General features: G+C 47.6%; 1 protein-coding gene across 1 annotated transcript in view; it reads right to left on the bottom strand.

The window, feature by feature from the left end:
• Window positions 1-5,100: 5,100 nt before the first annotated feature.
• The window catches only part of tshr (thyroid stimulating hormone receptor), a 47,695-nt gene continuing 36,265 nt past the window's right edge, over window positions 5,101-16,530 (bottom strand). The window contains exons 7-10 of the mRNA XM_055641204.1: window positions 16,057-16,125; window positions 10,212-10,289; window positions 9,556-9,744; window positions 5,101-6,654 (exon numbers count right to left, since the gene is read on the bottom strand). Of these exons, the coding sequence (XP_055497179.1) occupies window positions 5,253-6,654; window positions 9,556-9,744; window positions 10,212-10,289; window positions 16,057-16,125 (1,738 nt within the window). The 3' untranslated portion in view covers window positions 5,101-5,252. The remainder of the gene's footprint in view (window positions 6,655-9,555; window positions 9,745-10,211; window positions 10,290-16,056; window positions 16,126-16,530) is intronic.

The raw sequence follows: 16,530 nt of genomic DNA, 5'->3' as shown, positions 1-16,530 counted from the left end.
TGCTGGAGTAACTCAGTGGGTCAGGCAACATCTCTGGAAAGCATGGATGGACGAGGTTTTGAGTTGGGACCCTTCTTCAGTAGTTGGGTGTCTCCTTTCACCATAGAACATACGACAGTACAGGAGCAGGCTCTTCCTCCCACAATGTCCGTGCCGAACATGTTGCTAAGTTAAACTAACTTCCTCTGCCTGCACGTGATCCACACCCCTCCGTATCGAGTTACAGTAAATAATGGGAAAGCAGACACTGTTCTGACCTATCAGTCCAAAAGCAAGGCTTGCTTGCAGCAGGGTGGATGGTCTGTTTGTTTGCATTGGCAGCCAGTTAGTTCAATGTCAGTTGATGCTCCTCAGGATGCCAATAGCAAGCCGCTCAGCAACCGGCGTGAGGGAGGAGCGTAACAGGGATCCGATTCCACCCTGGAAGCGGAAGTGTGCTTCCGATCAAAATTATTATCTGAATGGTATCAGATTAGGAAAAGGGAAGGTGCAACAAGACCTGGATGTTCTTGAACATCAGTCACTGAAAGTAAGCATGCAGGCACAGCAGGTGGTGGAGAAAGCAATAGACAATAGGTGCAGTAGCAGGCCATTCGGCCCTTCGATTCAATGTGATCATGGCTGAAGAACCCCGTTCCTGCCTTCTCCCTATATCCCCTGACTCCGCTATTTTTAAGAGCCCTATCTAGCTCTCACTTGAAAGCATCCAGAGAACCTGCCTCCACCGCCCCCTGAGGCAGAGAATTCCACAGACTCACCACTCTCTGTGAGAAAAAGTGTTTCCTCGTCTCCGTTCTAAATGGCTTACTCGTTATTCTTAAAATGTGGCCCCTGGTTCTGGACTCCACCAACATCGGGAACATGTTTCCTGCCTCTTGTGTGTCCAAGCCGTAACAATCTTATATGTTTCAATGCGATATCCTCTCATCCTTCTAAACTCCAGAGTGTACAAGCCCAGCTGCTCCATTCTCTCAGCATATGACAGTCCCGCCATCCCGGGAATTAACCTTGTAAACCTACGCTGCACTCCCTCAATAGCAAGAATGTCCTTCCTCAAATTGGGGGACCAAAACTGCACACAATACTCCAGGTGTGGTCTCACTAGGGCTCTGTACAACTGCAGAACAACTTCTTTGCTCCTATATTTAATTCCTCTTGTTCTAAAGGCCAACATGCCATTCGCTTTCTTCACTGCCTGCTGTATCTGCATGCTTACTTTTATAGACTGATGTACAAGGACCCCCAGATCCCGTTGTACTTCCCCTTTTCCCAACTTGACGCCATTTAGATAGTAATCTGCCTTCCTGTTTTTGCTACCAAAGCTAATGGCATGTTGACCTTGATAGCGAGAGGATTTGAGTTTAGGAGCAAGGAAGTCCTACTGCACTTGTACAGGGCCCTGGTGTGACCGCACATGGAGTATTGTGTGCAGTTTTGGTCTCCTAGTTTGAGGAGAACATTCTTGCTATTGAGGGAGTGCAGCGTAGGTTCACCAGGTTAATTCCCAGGATGGCGGGACTGTCATGATGAAAGAATGGAATGACTGTGCTTGTATTCACTGGAATTTAGAAGGATGATTGATTATCTTATAGAACCATATAAAACTGGACAGGCGAGATGCAGGAAAAATGTTCCAGATTTTGGGGGAGTCCAGAACCAGGGTCACACAGTTTAAGAATAAAGGGTAGGCCATTTAGGACTGAGAAGAGTAAAAAAGTTTTCACCTAGAGAGTTGTGAATGCAGTGGAAGCCAATTCACTGGATTATTCAAGAGAGAGTTTGATGGAGCTCTTAGAGTTAACGGAATCAAGAGATATGGGGAGAAGGCAGGAACGGGATACTGATTCTGGATGATCAGCCATGATCATATTGAATGGCGGTGCTGTCTCGAAGGGCCGAATGGCCTATTTTTGCACCTATTTTCTATGTTTCTAATTACCTGCCATTGCTAACTTGTGGGTCAAAGGACCAGTGGTTGTGAGTTGTTTGCTCACTGCAGCCTTTCAAAGGGTGGGTGAGTTTTAGGTTTTTGAGATACAGTGTGGAAACAGGCCCTTCGGCCCACCAAGTCCATGCCGACCAACGATCACGTGTACACTAGTTCTATCCAACACACTAGGGACAATTCACAGAAGCCAATTAACATACAAAGCTGCTCATTTTTGGAGCGTGGGGGAAATCCGGAGCACCCGGAGAAAACCCATGCGGTCACAGGGAGAACGTGCAAACTCCATACAGACAGCACCTGCAGTCAGGATCAAACCTAGGTCTTTGCTGCTGTAAGGCAGCAACTCTACCGCTGCGCCACCGTGTCGCCTGAGTTCTGAGCAGTCTTCATGTTTAGTTTAAATTAGAAATAGGGCATGGAAACAGGCCATTCGGCCCATCGAGTCCACACCGACCATCCATCACCTGTTCACACCAGTTCTATGTTATCCCACTTTCTCATCCACTCCCTACACCCTCGGGCCAATGAACCTACAAACCCGCACGTCTTTGGAACATGGAAGGAAACCGGAGCATCTGGAGAAAACGGTTTGGGTTTATTATTGTCACATGTACTGAGCTACAGTGAAGAGTTTTGTTTCGCTTTGTTATCCAAATAAATCAGATCTAACATATAATCAGTTCAAACTCAATAGGTGGAGCAAAGTGGGAGCAGAATATGGTTCTCGGCATTGTAGCACATTAGTACCAGTGACAAAGTCCAATGTCCACAATGGGGCAGAGGTGAATCAAACAGTTCCCTGGCTTAGGAGCCTGATAACAAGCTGTTCCTGAGACCTATAGTATGTGCTTTCAAACTTCTGTACCTTACACGGAACGGTTCCTGGACTTCCAGGGTGATGACAAGGGAAGAATTAGTCTTAGTTGCCAACATCATTTGATAATTTCCCCAAGAATTAAGAGATGAGAAAGAATGTGTCTGTTTGATGCAAATTACGTTGGAATGGAAGATCTTGTAGATCTTTATGCCGGTACAGCTGGTAGTGCAGCTGCCTTACAGCGCCAGAGTTTGATCCTGACCTCAGGTGCTGTGTGTGGAGTTTGCACGTTCACCCTGTGACCGTGTGGGTTTCCTCCAGTTTCTTCCCACGTCCCAAAGACGTGCGAGTTTGTAGGTTGTGTAAAATTGCCCCTCGTGTGTAGTGGATGCGAAAGTGGGATAACATGGGACTCGTGTGACCGGGTGATGGATGGCCTCTCAACCAAAGTCACTGAAATTAATGATGAAAGCAATAGAACACAGTACAGCACAGGAACAGGCCCTTCGGCCCAAAATGTCTGCGCCAAACACGATGCCAAGACTCGGGTTTAGTCACTGATCTCAGCGAATATGATTGAAAGAATCAGTCTTACCTGCCAATTAAACCAATCTCCTCTACCTGCACAATCTCCATTCCCTGCATATCCATGTACATATCTAAAAGTCTCTTAAACACCACTATTGTATCTGCCTCCACCCTCACCCCTGACAGCACGTTCCAGGCACCCACCACTCTCTGTGTAAAGAACTTGCCCCGCACATCTCCTTTAAACTTTTCCCTCTCACCTTAAAGCTGCACCCTCTAGTCCTTGACATATCCACTCTGGGGCAAAAGGTTCTGACTCTCTACCCTATCTGTGCCTCATCCTAGGTTAAAGAGAATCAGTGTTGTGTTGTGGGGTTGTAAAAACAGTCTGGGATTCCTCGATCTACTCGATGAACACACTTTCCCCTTGGGCCAATGTTGATGACCCAAGTCAATAGGTGAACTGGATCAACTCACAGCTCAACAGGTCAGTTGAACCAATGCCAAGTTAGGACAATTGCCCCCTTTGGTAAAAATAAAAACATTAATACTAAGGTAGACAAAAATGCTGGAGAAACTCAGCGGGTGAGGCAGCGTCTATGGAGCGAAGAAAATAGGCGACGTTTTCGCCTATTTCGGGGGGACCTGATAGAGGTCTTTAAATGATGAGAGGGATAGACAGAGTTGATGTGGACAAGCTTTTCCCTTTGAGAATAGGGAAGATTCAAACAAGAGGACATGACTTCAGAATTAAGGGACAGAAGTTTAGGGGTAATATGAGGGGGAACTTCTTTACTCAGAGAGTGGTGGCGGTGTGGAATGAGCTCCCAGTGGAAGTGGTGGAGGCAGGTTCATTGGTATTATTTAAAAATAAATTGGATAGGCATATGGATGAGAAGGGAATGGAGGGTTATGGTACGAGTGCAGGCAGGTGGGACTAAGGGGAAAAAAATTTGTTCGGCATGGACTTGTAGGGCCGAGATGGCCTGTTTCCGTGCTGTAATTGTTATATGGTTATATGGTTTCCTTCGCTCCATAGATGTTGCCTCACCCGTTGAGTTCCTCCAGCTTTTTTATCCTCCTTCGATTTTCCAGCATCTGCAGTTCCTTCTTGAACATTAATACTAATGTTAATAATTCCACTGCAGTTCGCTCAGTGGCTGGTTAAACGACCAGTTCTGACGATAGGGCCTGAGGTGAAAGTTGTGTAGGAAGCAATTGCAGAGTTAGAAGATAGATACAGAATACTGGAGTCACTCAGCGAGTCAGGCAGCATCTCTGGAGGAAAGGAATAGGTGACATCTCAGGTAGAGACCCTTCTTCAGACCCTCTTTGCAAGAGGCAGGGTGGGAAGGAGACTAGTCCAGATAACTGGGAGTCGGTAGGTTTGCAATAGACATTAGTCAATAGTGCATGTCCTGTGATGGAGACGGTGAGATCAAGGGGAGGGTGGTGACTGAGATAGTCCAGGGGAATTTGAGGGGCAGGGTGGAGGTTCAATGAAGTCCATGAGTTCCACATGGGTGCAGGAAGTAGCCCCGATGCAGTCGTCAATGTAGCTGAGATATAGAGTTGGGGGATGGGGCCAGTGTACAGCTGGAACAGCAACATACTGGTTTCTCCAAGATGTGGTACAGAACGCCACAGGCGACCCTTCCCTGTGGTTATCAAACTGTACAACCCCTCCCCCTTCTGTCGTAGGGTAGACACCCCTCCCCCCATCCCAAATCTTTGCACATCCCCAATCCTTTCCACTCATCACTTTTTCATGTATCTTGTGTTTTCATGACTATGGGCAGATCAATTTCCCTCCTGTGATAACTAAAGTTAGATCGTACTGTATCGTATTGGACCAGGGACCATGAAGGAGGGTCCTGGTTCGTAACATCACCTATTCCTTTTCTCCAGAGATGCTGCCTGACCCGCTGAGTTACTCCGGCACTCTGGGTCTAACCGAGGTCAGAGTTCACTCACTCGCCAGTCTCGGGGCAGGGGGGCTGCTGCTGCCGGCCGGCGGTTGCCACGGAGACAGCGGGGGCCGCAGCCGAGGCCGGCGGTGGTGGCGGTGTCGCCGGTGGAGGAGCTGCTCTTCCTCCCGGTGAGCGTCTGTCCCCGGTACAACTGCGCCTGCCGCCGGCACAGCCCCACCTTGCTCAACAGCACCAGAGCGTCACGGCGGAAGGCGGTGGTGAAGAGCCCGTAGAGGAAGGGGTTGGCGCAGGAGTTGAGGGGATAGAAGAGGACCAGCAGGATCTTGGAGTTGGTGACGGTGATCAGGGGTTTGCTCAGGATGGCCGACAGGGCGTAGAAGGAGATGGGGGCCAGGCAGGCGAAGTCGGTGAAGATCAGGACGGCCATCTTCTTGGCCATCTTGGCGTCCTTGCCCCCGGCCTTGGGGCGGGGGCTCCGGATGGCCGCGTAGATCCGGACGTAGCAGCCGCACACGATGAGGAAGGCGGCGACGTTGAGCAGCAGCACGGTCACCACGTAGGAGCGGGCGGGCAGGCTGTCCGTGTCCATGGGCAGGCAGATGCTGACCTTGACGTAGCTGCTGACCCCCAGGACGGGCAGGAGGGCCAGGGCGAAGCAAGCCAGCCAACCGCCGGCCATGACCAGCGCCGCCTGCCGCCGCCGGATCTTGCGGTCCAGGCGCAGGGCGAAGCGGATGGCGTGCCACCTCTCCGCCGTGATCGCGGTCAGCGTGTACACGGACAGCTCGCTGGCGAAGACGCTGAAGAAGCCGGCCGAGCGGCAACCCGGCCCCGTCTGCCAGTCGATAGCGTGGTTGTAGTACTCGCCGCGGGTGTACAGGTCGACCGAGGCGATCTGCAGGAGGTAGACGCCCATGCACAGGTCTGCAAAGGCCAGGTTGCACATCAGGAACCGGGGCACGGTCAGCTTGTAGCGGCTGGTCAGCAGGATGACCAGGACGGCGATGTTCCCCAGGATGGCCAGCGGGCTGACCAACCAAACCATCACCCGCAATGAGTCGTAGCCCATGATGTCCTCGCAAGGGTTGAACTCGTCCGGTTCTGGCCGGCAAACTATCTCCTCGCTCCCCCCGCACACCACGTAATCATAGTGGCTGTCCAAGGCTTGCACTTGGTCCACCTGAGGGTTCTTCAACTCCTGACCAAAGCCAACGTCTCCGTCCCCTTGCTCTTCGAAGAAGACGTAGTAGTGGGAGTTGCTGAGGACATCCCGGCGCTGCAAGGCTTGGTCGGGGACGCGGTCATCCGCAACGTCCTCCGTGTAGTCTTGGTTGTGCAAAGCGCGGGACCTTCTCCCCCTGAGACCACGGGCCAAGGTCTGGTTGCACATCACTGACTCCAGGAACCTGTAGGGAAAACTGGAGACCAGGGATCATAACGTCATAAGTGATAGGAGTAGAATTAGGCCATTCGGCCCATCACACCTACTCTGCCATTCAACCATGGCTGATCTATCTCTCCATCCCAACCCCATTCTGCCTTCTCCCCATAACCTCTGACACCCGTACTAATCAAGAATCTATCTATCTCCGCCTTAAAAATATCCACTGTCATGGCCTCTATACCCTGTTGTGGCAAAGAATTCCACAGATTCACCACCCTCTGACTAAAGAAATATTTCCTCATCTCCTTCCTAAAAGAATGTCCTTTAATTCTGAGGCTTTGACCTCTAGTCCTAGCCTCTCCCACTAATGGACACATCTCCACATCCACTCAATCCAAGCCTATCATTTTTCTGTATGTTTCAATGAGGGCCCCCCCACCCCTAATTCTTCTAAACTCCAGCGAGTACAGGCCCAGTGCCGACAAACGCTCATCGTATGTTAACCCACTTATTCCCGGGATCATTCTTGTAAACCTCCTCTAGACCCTCTCCAGAGCCAGCACATCCTTCCTCAGATATGGTGCCCAAAATTGCTTACAAGAGATCCTTGTTGGTCTGCGATACCCAACCCCCTGGGCAGTGTTGGAAGCAATCAATTGATGGGGCAATTAAACATAGAACAGTACAGCACAAGAACTGGCCCTTCGGCCCGCATTGACTGTGCTGAACATGATATGAAGGCCAAGTATATCTGTTTAGTTTATTGTCACGTGTACAGAGTTACAGTGAAATGAGTTCAGGACTGCTCTCTGGCTGTGGTTCAGTTGCCTGACAACAGCTGGGAAGAAACTGTCCCTGAATCTGGAGCTGTGCGTTTTCACACTTCTGTACTTCTTGCCTGATGGGAGAGGGGAGAAGAGGGAGTGACCGGGGTGGGACTGGTCCTCGATTATGCTGCTGGCCTTGGCAAGGTACAGTGAAGTGTAGCTGGAGTCAATCCCTCCATTCACTGCATATCCATGTGCCTATCGCCCATAGTTTGGTCACGTGTGTGACGAAAAAAGATGAGAAATTGTGGAATTCATCTCTTAATTCTGAAAGCATCGCAGGTATATTGATTTGTACTACATATGTGATTCATTTTTTTCGGTTCATCAAGTGAAAATTTTCTATGTTATGCTGACAATATTTGTTTAGAGTCAGAGGTCAAACATGACTGGTCACGTGTGTGACATTTTGGGTCCACTTTCCAAAGAATGGGCCCTATCCAAAAGTCAGTTAAATGCCAACATTGTATTTGCCTCCACCACCGTCAGTATGTTCCAGGTACAAACCACTCTCTCCTTTAAACTTTGCCCTTCTCACCTTAAAGCTATGCCTTCTAGTTCAAACCGAGTCTGTCCAAGCTTTCCCTGTGGCTAATACTCACTAACCCAGGGTAAGGGCGTGTGTCTGTGCTACGTAATGCTATATAATGTTCCCTATGTTGGTGGAGTCCAGAACAGTATAAGAATAAGGGGTAAGCCATTTAGAACGGAGACGAGGAAACACTTTTTCCACACAGAAAGAGTTGTGAATCTGTCGAATTCTCTGCCCCAGAGGGCGGTGGAGGCAGGTCCTCTGGATACTTTCAAGAGAGAACTTCAAGATTCGAGAGACATTTATAGTCACATGCACCAATTGGTCCAGTGAAATTTGGGCCCACCGTACAGCCATACGAATAAAAACGAACAAAGCACGATAGTATTTTAACATAAACATCCCCTGCACAGCAGAATCAGAGTTTCCTACTGTGAGGGAACGCCCAAAATTCAGAACTTGATACAGCTCTTAAAGATAGCGGAGTCAGGGGATATGGGGAGAAGGCAGGAACGGGGTACTGATTGTGGATGATCAGCCATGATCACATTGAACGGCGGTGCTGGCTCGAAGGGCCGAATGGCCTACTACTGCACCTATTGTCTATTGTCTATTGTCTATCATTTTGGTAAACCTCTTCTGCACTCTTTCCAAAACTTTCTTCCCGTAATGGGGTGACCATAACAGTCTTTTCCAGAGGAAAATTCCAAGAGGGCAAGGCATAATTCGATTAACTTTTAGATAGCAGGGGAATCGAAAGGTTCAGGGATTGGATGGAAAGATGACCACTGAGGTCAAAGGTCACCCAGGACACGCTATGGAGGTCCCTGAACCTTGCAGACGAGTAGAACATGCCAGTTTGAGTCATAAGATCATAAGACATAGGAGCAGAATTAGGCCATTTGACCCATGGAGACTGCTCATGCTGACCTATCGTGCCCTCTCAACCCCCTTCTCCCCGTGACCTTTGATGCCCTTATTATTCAAGAACTGATCAATTTCCACTTTAAAAATACCCATTGACTTGGCCTCCACAGCCGTCTGTGGCAATGAATTCCACAGATTCGTCACACTCTGGCTAAAGAAATTCCTCCTCATCTTTATCCTTTTATCTTGAGGCTGTGCTCTCTGGTCCTAGAATCTCCCACTAGTGGATACATCCTCTCCACATCCACTCCATCTAGGCCATAGAGCCATATGGCACTCACTGGCCCACCTTGTCCATGCCGACCAAGTCGGTATACTGGGCTGGTTCCATTTGCCTATGTTTGCCCCCTGGCCCTCTAAACCTTTTATATCTATCCAAGGTATTCTATCCATCCATATATCGGTCCCGAAACACTGGTGAGGCCACATTTAGAGTATTGTGCCCAGTATTGGGCACCATGTTATAGGAAAGATGTTGTCAAGCTGGAAAAGGTGCTGAGAAGATTTACGAAGATGTTGCCAGGTCTTGAGGGCTTGAGCTATAGGCAGAGGTTGAGCAGGCTAGGACTCTATTCCTTAGAGCGCAGGAGGATGAGGGGAATAGATCGGGTAGTGTACAGTGTACTACGCACAGTGTAGGAAGAAACACATTGACTCTCACCCCTTGTTCTTCTTCCAGTTCTTAAAGGCGCAGCAATGGCTCGGGTAGGTGAGGTCAGCTCTTGTCAGGTGCAGGAAGGTCTTCAGAGGAGGCAGCTTCTTCAAGGTCCAAGTGTTCTTGGCCATTAGTTCCTTCAAGGGTTCCAGGCCTTTGGTCGGGAGGGAGTGCACGCTGGTCTGGGACACATCTCTGGAGAGAGGCCACGGGGGGAAGCGGCAGGAAGAGGAAGAAATAATATTTATAGTCATAGAAAACCCATACTATAAATGATTAGTGTACTATATTATCAATAAATAAGAAATAATTGTCAGTAATAGTATTAATAGACCGCGTGGGTTTTCTCCGGGTGCTCCGGTTTCCTCCCACATTCCAAAGACGTGCAGGTTTGTAGGTTAATTGATTCCTGTAAATTGTCGTTAGTGTGCAGTATGGGTGGAGTGATGGTCGGCGGTGGGCCAAAGAAGCATGTTTCCACATTGGATTTCCAAAGTGTAAACTAAGTCAGCAAACTTCGTCCAAAACTCCCAAACTTGGTAGTTTGGCCCCGATTCTGGCCGGCTGGTCACGTGCCTTGTGCAGGACCTCACTCAGTCTTAAACCACAATGCCCTATCCCACCTTCTGCCCTTGTGGAGGCAGCGAATGGAGGCTACTTACAGCAGTGTGGGACCGCTCAAGACACCAGCGAAGACATCCTCACTGAAGGACGACAGCAGCTTATTCTTGTGCAGGTATCTGTCAAAGACAACAAAGTTCATGCCAATCATCATTTTGACAAATCTAGATTTAGACTCAATAGACAATAGAAAATAGGTGCAGGAGTAGGCCATTTGGCCCTTCGAGCCAGAACCGTCGTTCAATGTGATCATGACTGATCATCCCCAGTCAGTACCCCATTCCTGCCTTCTCCCCATATCCCCTGACTCCACTATCTTTAAGAGCCCTATCTAGCTCTCTCTTGAAAGTATCCAGAGAACCGGCCTCCACCACCCTCTGAGGCAGAGAATTCCACAGACTCACAACTCTCTGTGTGAAAAAGTGTTTCCTCGTCTCCGTTCTAAATGGCTTACTCCTTATTCTTAAACTGTGGCCCTGGTTCTGGACTCCCCCAACATCGGGAACATTATATAGCGTTACATAGCACAGACACACGTCCTTTGGCCCAACATGTTCATTCCTCTTCAAAACTGGCCATTCATCAAGGGCGCCAATACCATTAATTATGAGAGGCGTAGATAGGGTAGACATTCGGAACCTTTTTCCCAGGATGGAATTATCAAAGACTACGGGGCATATTTTTGTTTAGTTTAGAGATTACAGCGTGGAAATGGGCCCTTCTGCCCACCGATTCTGGGCCGACCAGCGGTCACCCGCACACTAATACTATCCTACACACACTAGGGACAATTTCCAACTTTTACCGAAGCCAATTAACCTACAAACCCATACGTCTTTGGTGTGTGGGAGAAAACTAGAGCGCCCAGAGAAAAACCACGCAGGTCACGGGGAGAACGTGCAAACTCCGTACAGTCAGCGCCGTGTTCAGGATGGAACCCGGGTCTCTGGCGCTGTAAGGCAGCACCACCAACGGTTCTGATATACATCAATAAACTGGAAGCAAGGATGCTGGGGAACTCATTCCGTAATCTGCCGATGACACAGAACTCGGAAATGTAGAAAACGGGAGGAAAAACATTCCCAGACATCGAGAGGAAAAATACAGGCTGCAGAACGTGGGAGATTAAATCAGCGCGGAAAAATGTGAGGAGGTAGACGTCGGGTCAGCCAAACTGGTACCATGTTTAACGGGGGAGACAGGAAGATATTGGAGACATCTAACTAGTCAAAATGGCGACTCTGTATACCGTCGCAGTGCGTAGGATAGTGTAAGTGTGCGGGGATCGGTGGTCGGCGTGGACCCGGTGGGCCGAAGGGCCTGTTTCCACACTGTATCTCTAAAGTAAACTAAATTAGCTTCCTTCCCTGATGGACAATCCTGATCCAGATGGGCTTCTACAACCCAAAGGTATGAACATTGAATTCTATAATTGTAGATAACCACATAACCCTTCCCTTCTTCCTCCACATAACTCCCTCTCACTTCTTCCCCCCTTTCCCCTGTGCCCCACCGAATCTCGTACCTATTTCTCCTTTCCCCCTCCATCTCCGTCAACATTCCTTCCTCTAGGTTCACAATTCACAGCTCTTCAATCGTGTTGCCTCATAGAAACATAGAAAATAGATGCAGGAGAAGGCCATTCGGCCCTTCGAGCCAGCACCGCCATTCATTGTGATCATGGCTGATCGTCCCCTATCAATAACCCATGCCTGCCTTCTCCCCATATCCCTTGACTAGAGATCTATCTAACTCTCTCTTAAATCCATCCAGTGACTTGGCCTCCACTGCCCTCTGTGGCAGGGAATTCCATAAATTCACAACTCTCTGGGTGAAAACGTTTTTCCTCACCTCAGTCTTAAATGACCTCCCCTTTATTCTAGGACTGGTTCTGGACTCGCCCAACATTGGGAACATTTTTCCTGCATCTAGCTTGTGCAGTCCTTTTATAATTTTATATGTTTCTATAAGATACCCCCTCATCCTTCTAAACTTCAGTGAATACAATGCCCAGTCTTTTCAATCTTTCCTCATATGACAGTCCCGCCATCCCAGGGATCAATCTCGTGAACCTACGCTGCACTGCCTCAATCACAAGGATGTCCTTCCTCAAATTAGGAGACCAAAACTGTACACAATACTCCAGATGTGGTCTCACCAGAGCCCTATACAACTGCAGAAGAACCTCTTTACTCCTATACTGAAATCCTCTTGTTATGAAGGCCAACATACCTTCAGTCTTTCCATCTCTGGCCTTTGCCCATCAAACCCCTCCTTCCCACTCAACTGTATCCACCCACACCAGGCGTTGTCCTTCCTCACCTCTCTTCCAGCTTTCTTTCCATCACCTACAATCAGTCCAAAGATGGGTCCAGACCTGAATCGTCAACTGTCCATGTTCCCCAGAGATGCTGCCTGACCCGCCGAGTTACCGCAACACTAGTATCAACCTATTACCTACCAGGCTTTGCCTGCCTCTCCTTTCTTTCAGCTTTCTCTTTCCCCCCCTTTACAATTAGACTGAAGTAGCGGTCTCGACCCGAAGCAGCTGTCTGTTCATGTTCTCCACATCAAAGTTGGCATAGTTCTAAAGGGCCTGCCCCACTGTACGAGGTAATTCAAGAGCTCTCCCGAGTTTTTCCCTGATTTGAACTCGGAGAATGTCCGTAGTGGGTCCGTAGGAGTTTGTGGATGTCTCGTAGTAAAAAGTAACCATTTTTTTCATCACGGGTATTTTTTTGCTCGTGGACATTTTTCACAGTGTTGAAAAAACGTCACGAGTTTACCGGATTTCCCGAGTAGCTACCGTTAGTATTACCAGCCGCTACGGGACATCCACGAACTCCTACGGACCCGCTACGGATATTCTCTGAGTTCGAATCAGGGGAAAACACGGGAGAACTCTTGCATTACCTCGTACAGTGGGACAGGCCCTTTAGTAGGCACTCTGAAGAAGGGTGGAGACCCGAAACGTTACCTATTCATGTTCTCCAGAGTTGCTGCCTGACCCACTGAGTTACTCCAGCACTTTAGAAAAAAAACAGTTCAGTGATTTAAGGATACCCTTTGCTGACAATAAGCTTCAGAGCTCAGCGGAGTTATTTAATTAATGGCATTCCCAGCTGTCGTACTGGGAATCCAACTCATGCCTTGGGATCATCTGTCCGAGGCTCTGGAAACACACCACTCTATTACATTAACCATTCACTGGCAAAACTAAGCTCTGCCTATTGTTTACAGTTCACTTGCTCTAGGAGTGGTATTAGACCATTCGGCCCATCGAATCCACTCCGCCATTCAATCATGGCTGAACTATCTCTCCCTCCCAACCCCATTCTCCTGCCTTCTCCCCATAACCCCTGACACCCGTACTAATCAAGAATCTATCAATCTCCGTTTAAAAAATACCCAGTGACTTGCCCTCCACAGATTCACCACGCTCTGAATAAAGAAATTCCTCTTCTCCTTTCTAAAAATACATCCTTTAATTCTGAGGCTATGGCCTCTGGTCCTAGACCAGGGCTGGGGAACCTGCGGCCTTCTAGGTCATTAAGTACGGCCTTTTGAATGAATCCAAATTTTGTAGAACAAATCCTTTTATTTTTATTAATATGTTTTTGTTCGTTTTATTATTTTTATTTTAATCTTAAAATGAAAGTATTTAAAATATCAAATGGTAAATGAAGATTCAACAAAATCCGCATTTTTTAGCATTCAAATTAGCATTTCAACCTCACCTAGTTGCTGTTTCCTGCAAGGCTCCTAAAGAACTACAGATGGAATTGATTGAGCTCTCAGAAGTCCTTATTTGACGCTAAGAAAGATCCAATTGAAATGTGGAAAAATGCAATAGAATACCCATGTCTTCAGCAACATGCACACAAAATGCTTTCTTGCTTTTCAACCACTTATTGCTGCGAATCGACGCTCTCCTACCTAACCCAAATCAAGACGCCCTTAAGGTCACAAATGACGGATACCCATCTAGAAGATCAGCTGAAACTGGGTACCTCCATGTTGCAACCAAATATTCAAATACTTTCCCACAAAAAGCCATCACAACAAAGTCATTAAAAGGTTAGTTAACTTTAGAATTAACACTTTTTTTTCAATTTCTTGAAGTTAGTACATAGTAGTTAGATTTTTACAAAATAATGTACATTTTGAAGTATATCTAATTGAAGTTTCTTGGATGCGGCCTTATTAGATTACAGCTAACTTAATGCGGCATTCCAACATGAAAAGGTTCCCCACCCCTGTCCTAGACTCTCAGACCAGAGGAAACATCCTCTACACATCCACTCTATTCAGACTTTTTACTATTCAGTAAATATCCCCCTCATCCTAAACTGCAGCGAGTAGAAAACATAGAAAAATAGGTGCAGGAATAGGCCATTCGGCCCTTTGAGCCAGCACCGCCATTCAATATGATGATGGCTGATTATCTAAAATCAGTACCTCATTCCTGCTTTTTCCCAATATCCCTTGATTCCTTAGCTAAATCTAACTCTCTTGAAAATATCCACTGAATTGGCCTTCACTGCCTTCTGTGGCACAGAATTCCACAAATTCACAACTCTCTGGTTGAAAAAGTTTTTCCTCATCGCAGTCCCAAATGGCCTACCACTTATTCTTAAATTGTGACCCCTTGCTCTGGACTTCCCCACCATCAGGAACATTTTTCCTGCATCTAGCCTGTCCAATCCTTTAAGAATTTTATGTTTCTATAAGATCCCCTGTATCCAGTGAATACAAGCCCAGTCAACCCATTCTTTCATCATATGACAGTCCCGCCATCCTGGGAATTAACCTGGTAAACCTACGCTGCACTCCCTCAAAAGCAAGAATGTCCTTCCTCAAATTAGGAGACCAAAATTGCACACAATACTCCAGGTGTGGTCTTACCAGGGCCCTGTTCAACTACAGTAGGACATCCTTGCTCCTAAACTCGAATCCTCTCGCAATGAAGGCCAACATGCCATTAGCTTTCTTCACTGCCTGCTGTACCTGCTTGCTTACTTTTAGTGACAGATGTACACGCTCACCCAGGTCTCGTTGCACCTCCCCTTTTCCTAACACCATGTTATTACCTGACACCATTCAGATAATAATCTGCCTTCCTGTTTGTGCCACCAAAGTGGATAACCTCACATTTATCCACATTATGCCAAGCATCTGCCCACTCACCCAACCTGTCCATGTCACGCTGCAGCCTTATAGCATCCTTCTCACAGCTCACGCTGCCACCCAGCTTTGTGTCATCCACAAACTTGGAGATGTCACATTTAATTCCCTCGTCTAAATCATTAATATATAGTGCAGGCCCAGTGCTGTCAAATGCTCATCATACGTTAACCCACTCATTCCTGGGATCATTCTCAGAAACATCCTCTGGACCATCTCCAAATCCAGCACATCCTTCCTCAGATATGGGGCCCAAAACTGCTGACAGTGGGAAAGCTGATTTACAACTGCTGACCTATGAGGGAAACAATAGCTATGATTAGTATGTTTAAGAAGGAACTGCAGATGCTGGATAATCGAAGGTTGACAAAAGTGCTGGAGAAACTCAGTATCTATGGAGCGAAGGAAATAGGCAACATTTCGGGCCGAAACCCTTCTTCAGGCTATGATTATTATACTCTCCGGTACGGAATCTCCCCTTCCCGCTCCTCCCCATTGTTGTTCCTGAATACTGTGCAAACATCTATTCAACGCAGCCAGGGTTTAAAATACTTTAGACTTTAGAGATACAGCAGGCCCTTGGGCCCACCGAGTCCTTGCCAACAATTAACAATGTGCCAACTCTTGGGCTCATTCTTTGGGCTGTGATCAAGCATTTTCTTGTCAAACTATGAGCCTAAGTTCAATAAATGTGATACCTACAGAGCATCCAGTTTGGTTCCATTAAAGGCGTAAGCTTGGACCTTAGTGAACCCATTGTTGTAGAGCTTTCTGTGAGGAAACACAAGAGACGCCATTAACCTGACGGCTGACAGTAAAACATCCACGTTTGCAAGTCTGAAAGACAATTACATTAAATTAAATTGAACTCCAAAGACGTGCAGGTTTGAAGGTTAATTGGCTTGAGAAAATGTAAAAATTGTCCCCAGTGGGTGTGTAGGATAGTGTTAATGTGCGGGGATTGCTGGTCGGCACGGACATGGTGGGCCGAAGGGCCTGTACCCGTGCTGTATCTCTAAAACTAAAACTAAATTACATGCTGTACAGTAAATCCGCGTTATTGCAGGGCCCGCTGAGCTACTCCAGTGCTTTGTGTCTATCTTTGGAATAAACCAGCCTCTGCTGTTCTTTGTTTCTACTCTTTATAATGGATTTTGGTTGCAGCGGAACAGGCCT

Source organism: Leucoraja erinacea, chromosome 9 (genome assembly GCF_028641065.1).
Source record: "Leucoraja erinacea ecotype New England chromosome 9, Leri_hhj_1, whole genome shotgun sequence".
NCBI classification, from domain to species: domain Eukaryota; kingdom Metazoa; phylum Chordata; class Chondrichthyes; order Rajiformes; family Rajidae; genus Leucoraja; species Leucoraja erinaceus.
Note: the sequence above shows the minus strand (reverse complement) of the source record. Positions and strands in the feature narration are given on the sequence as shown.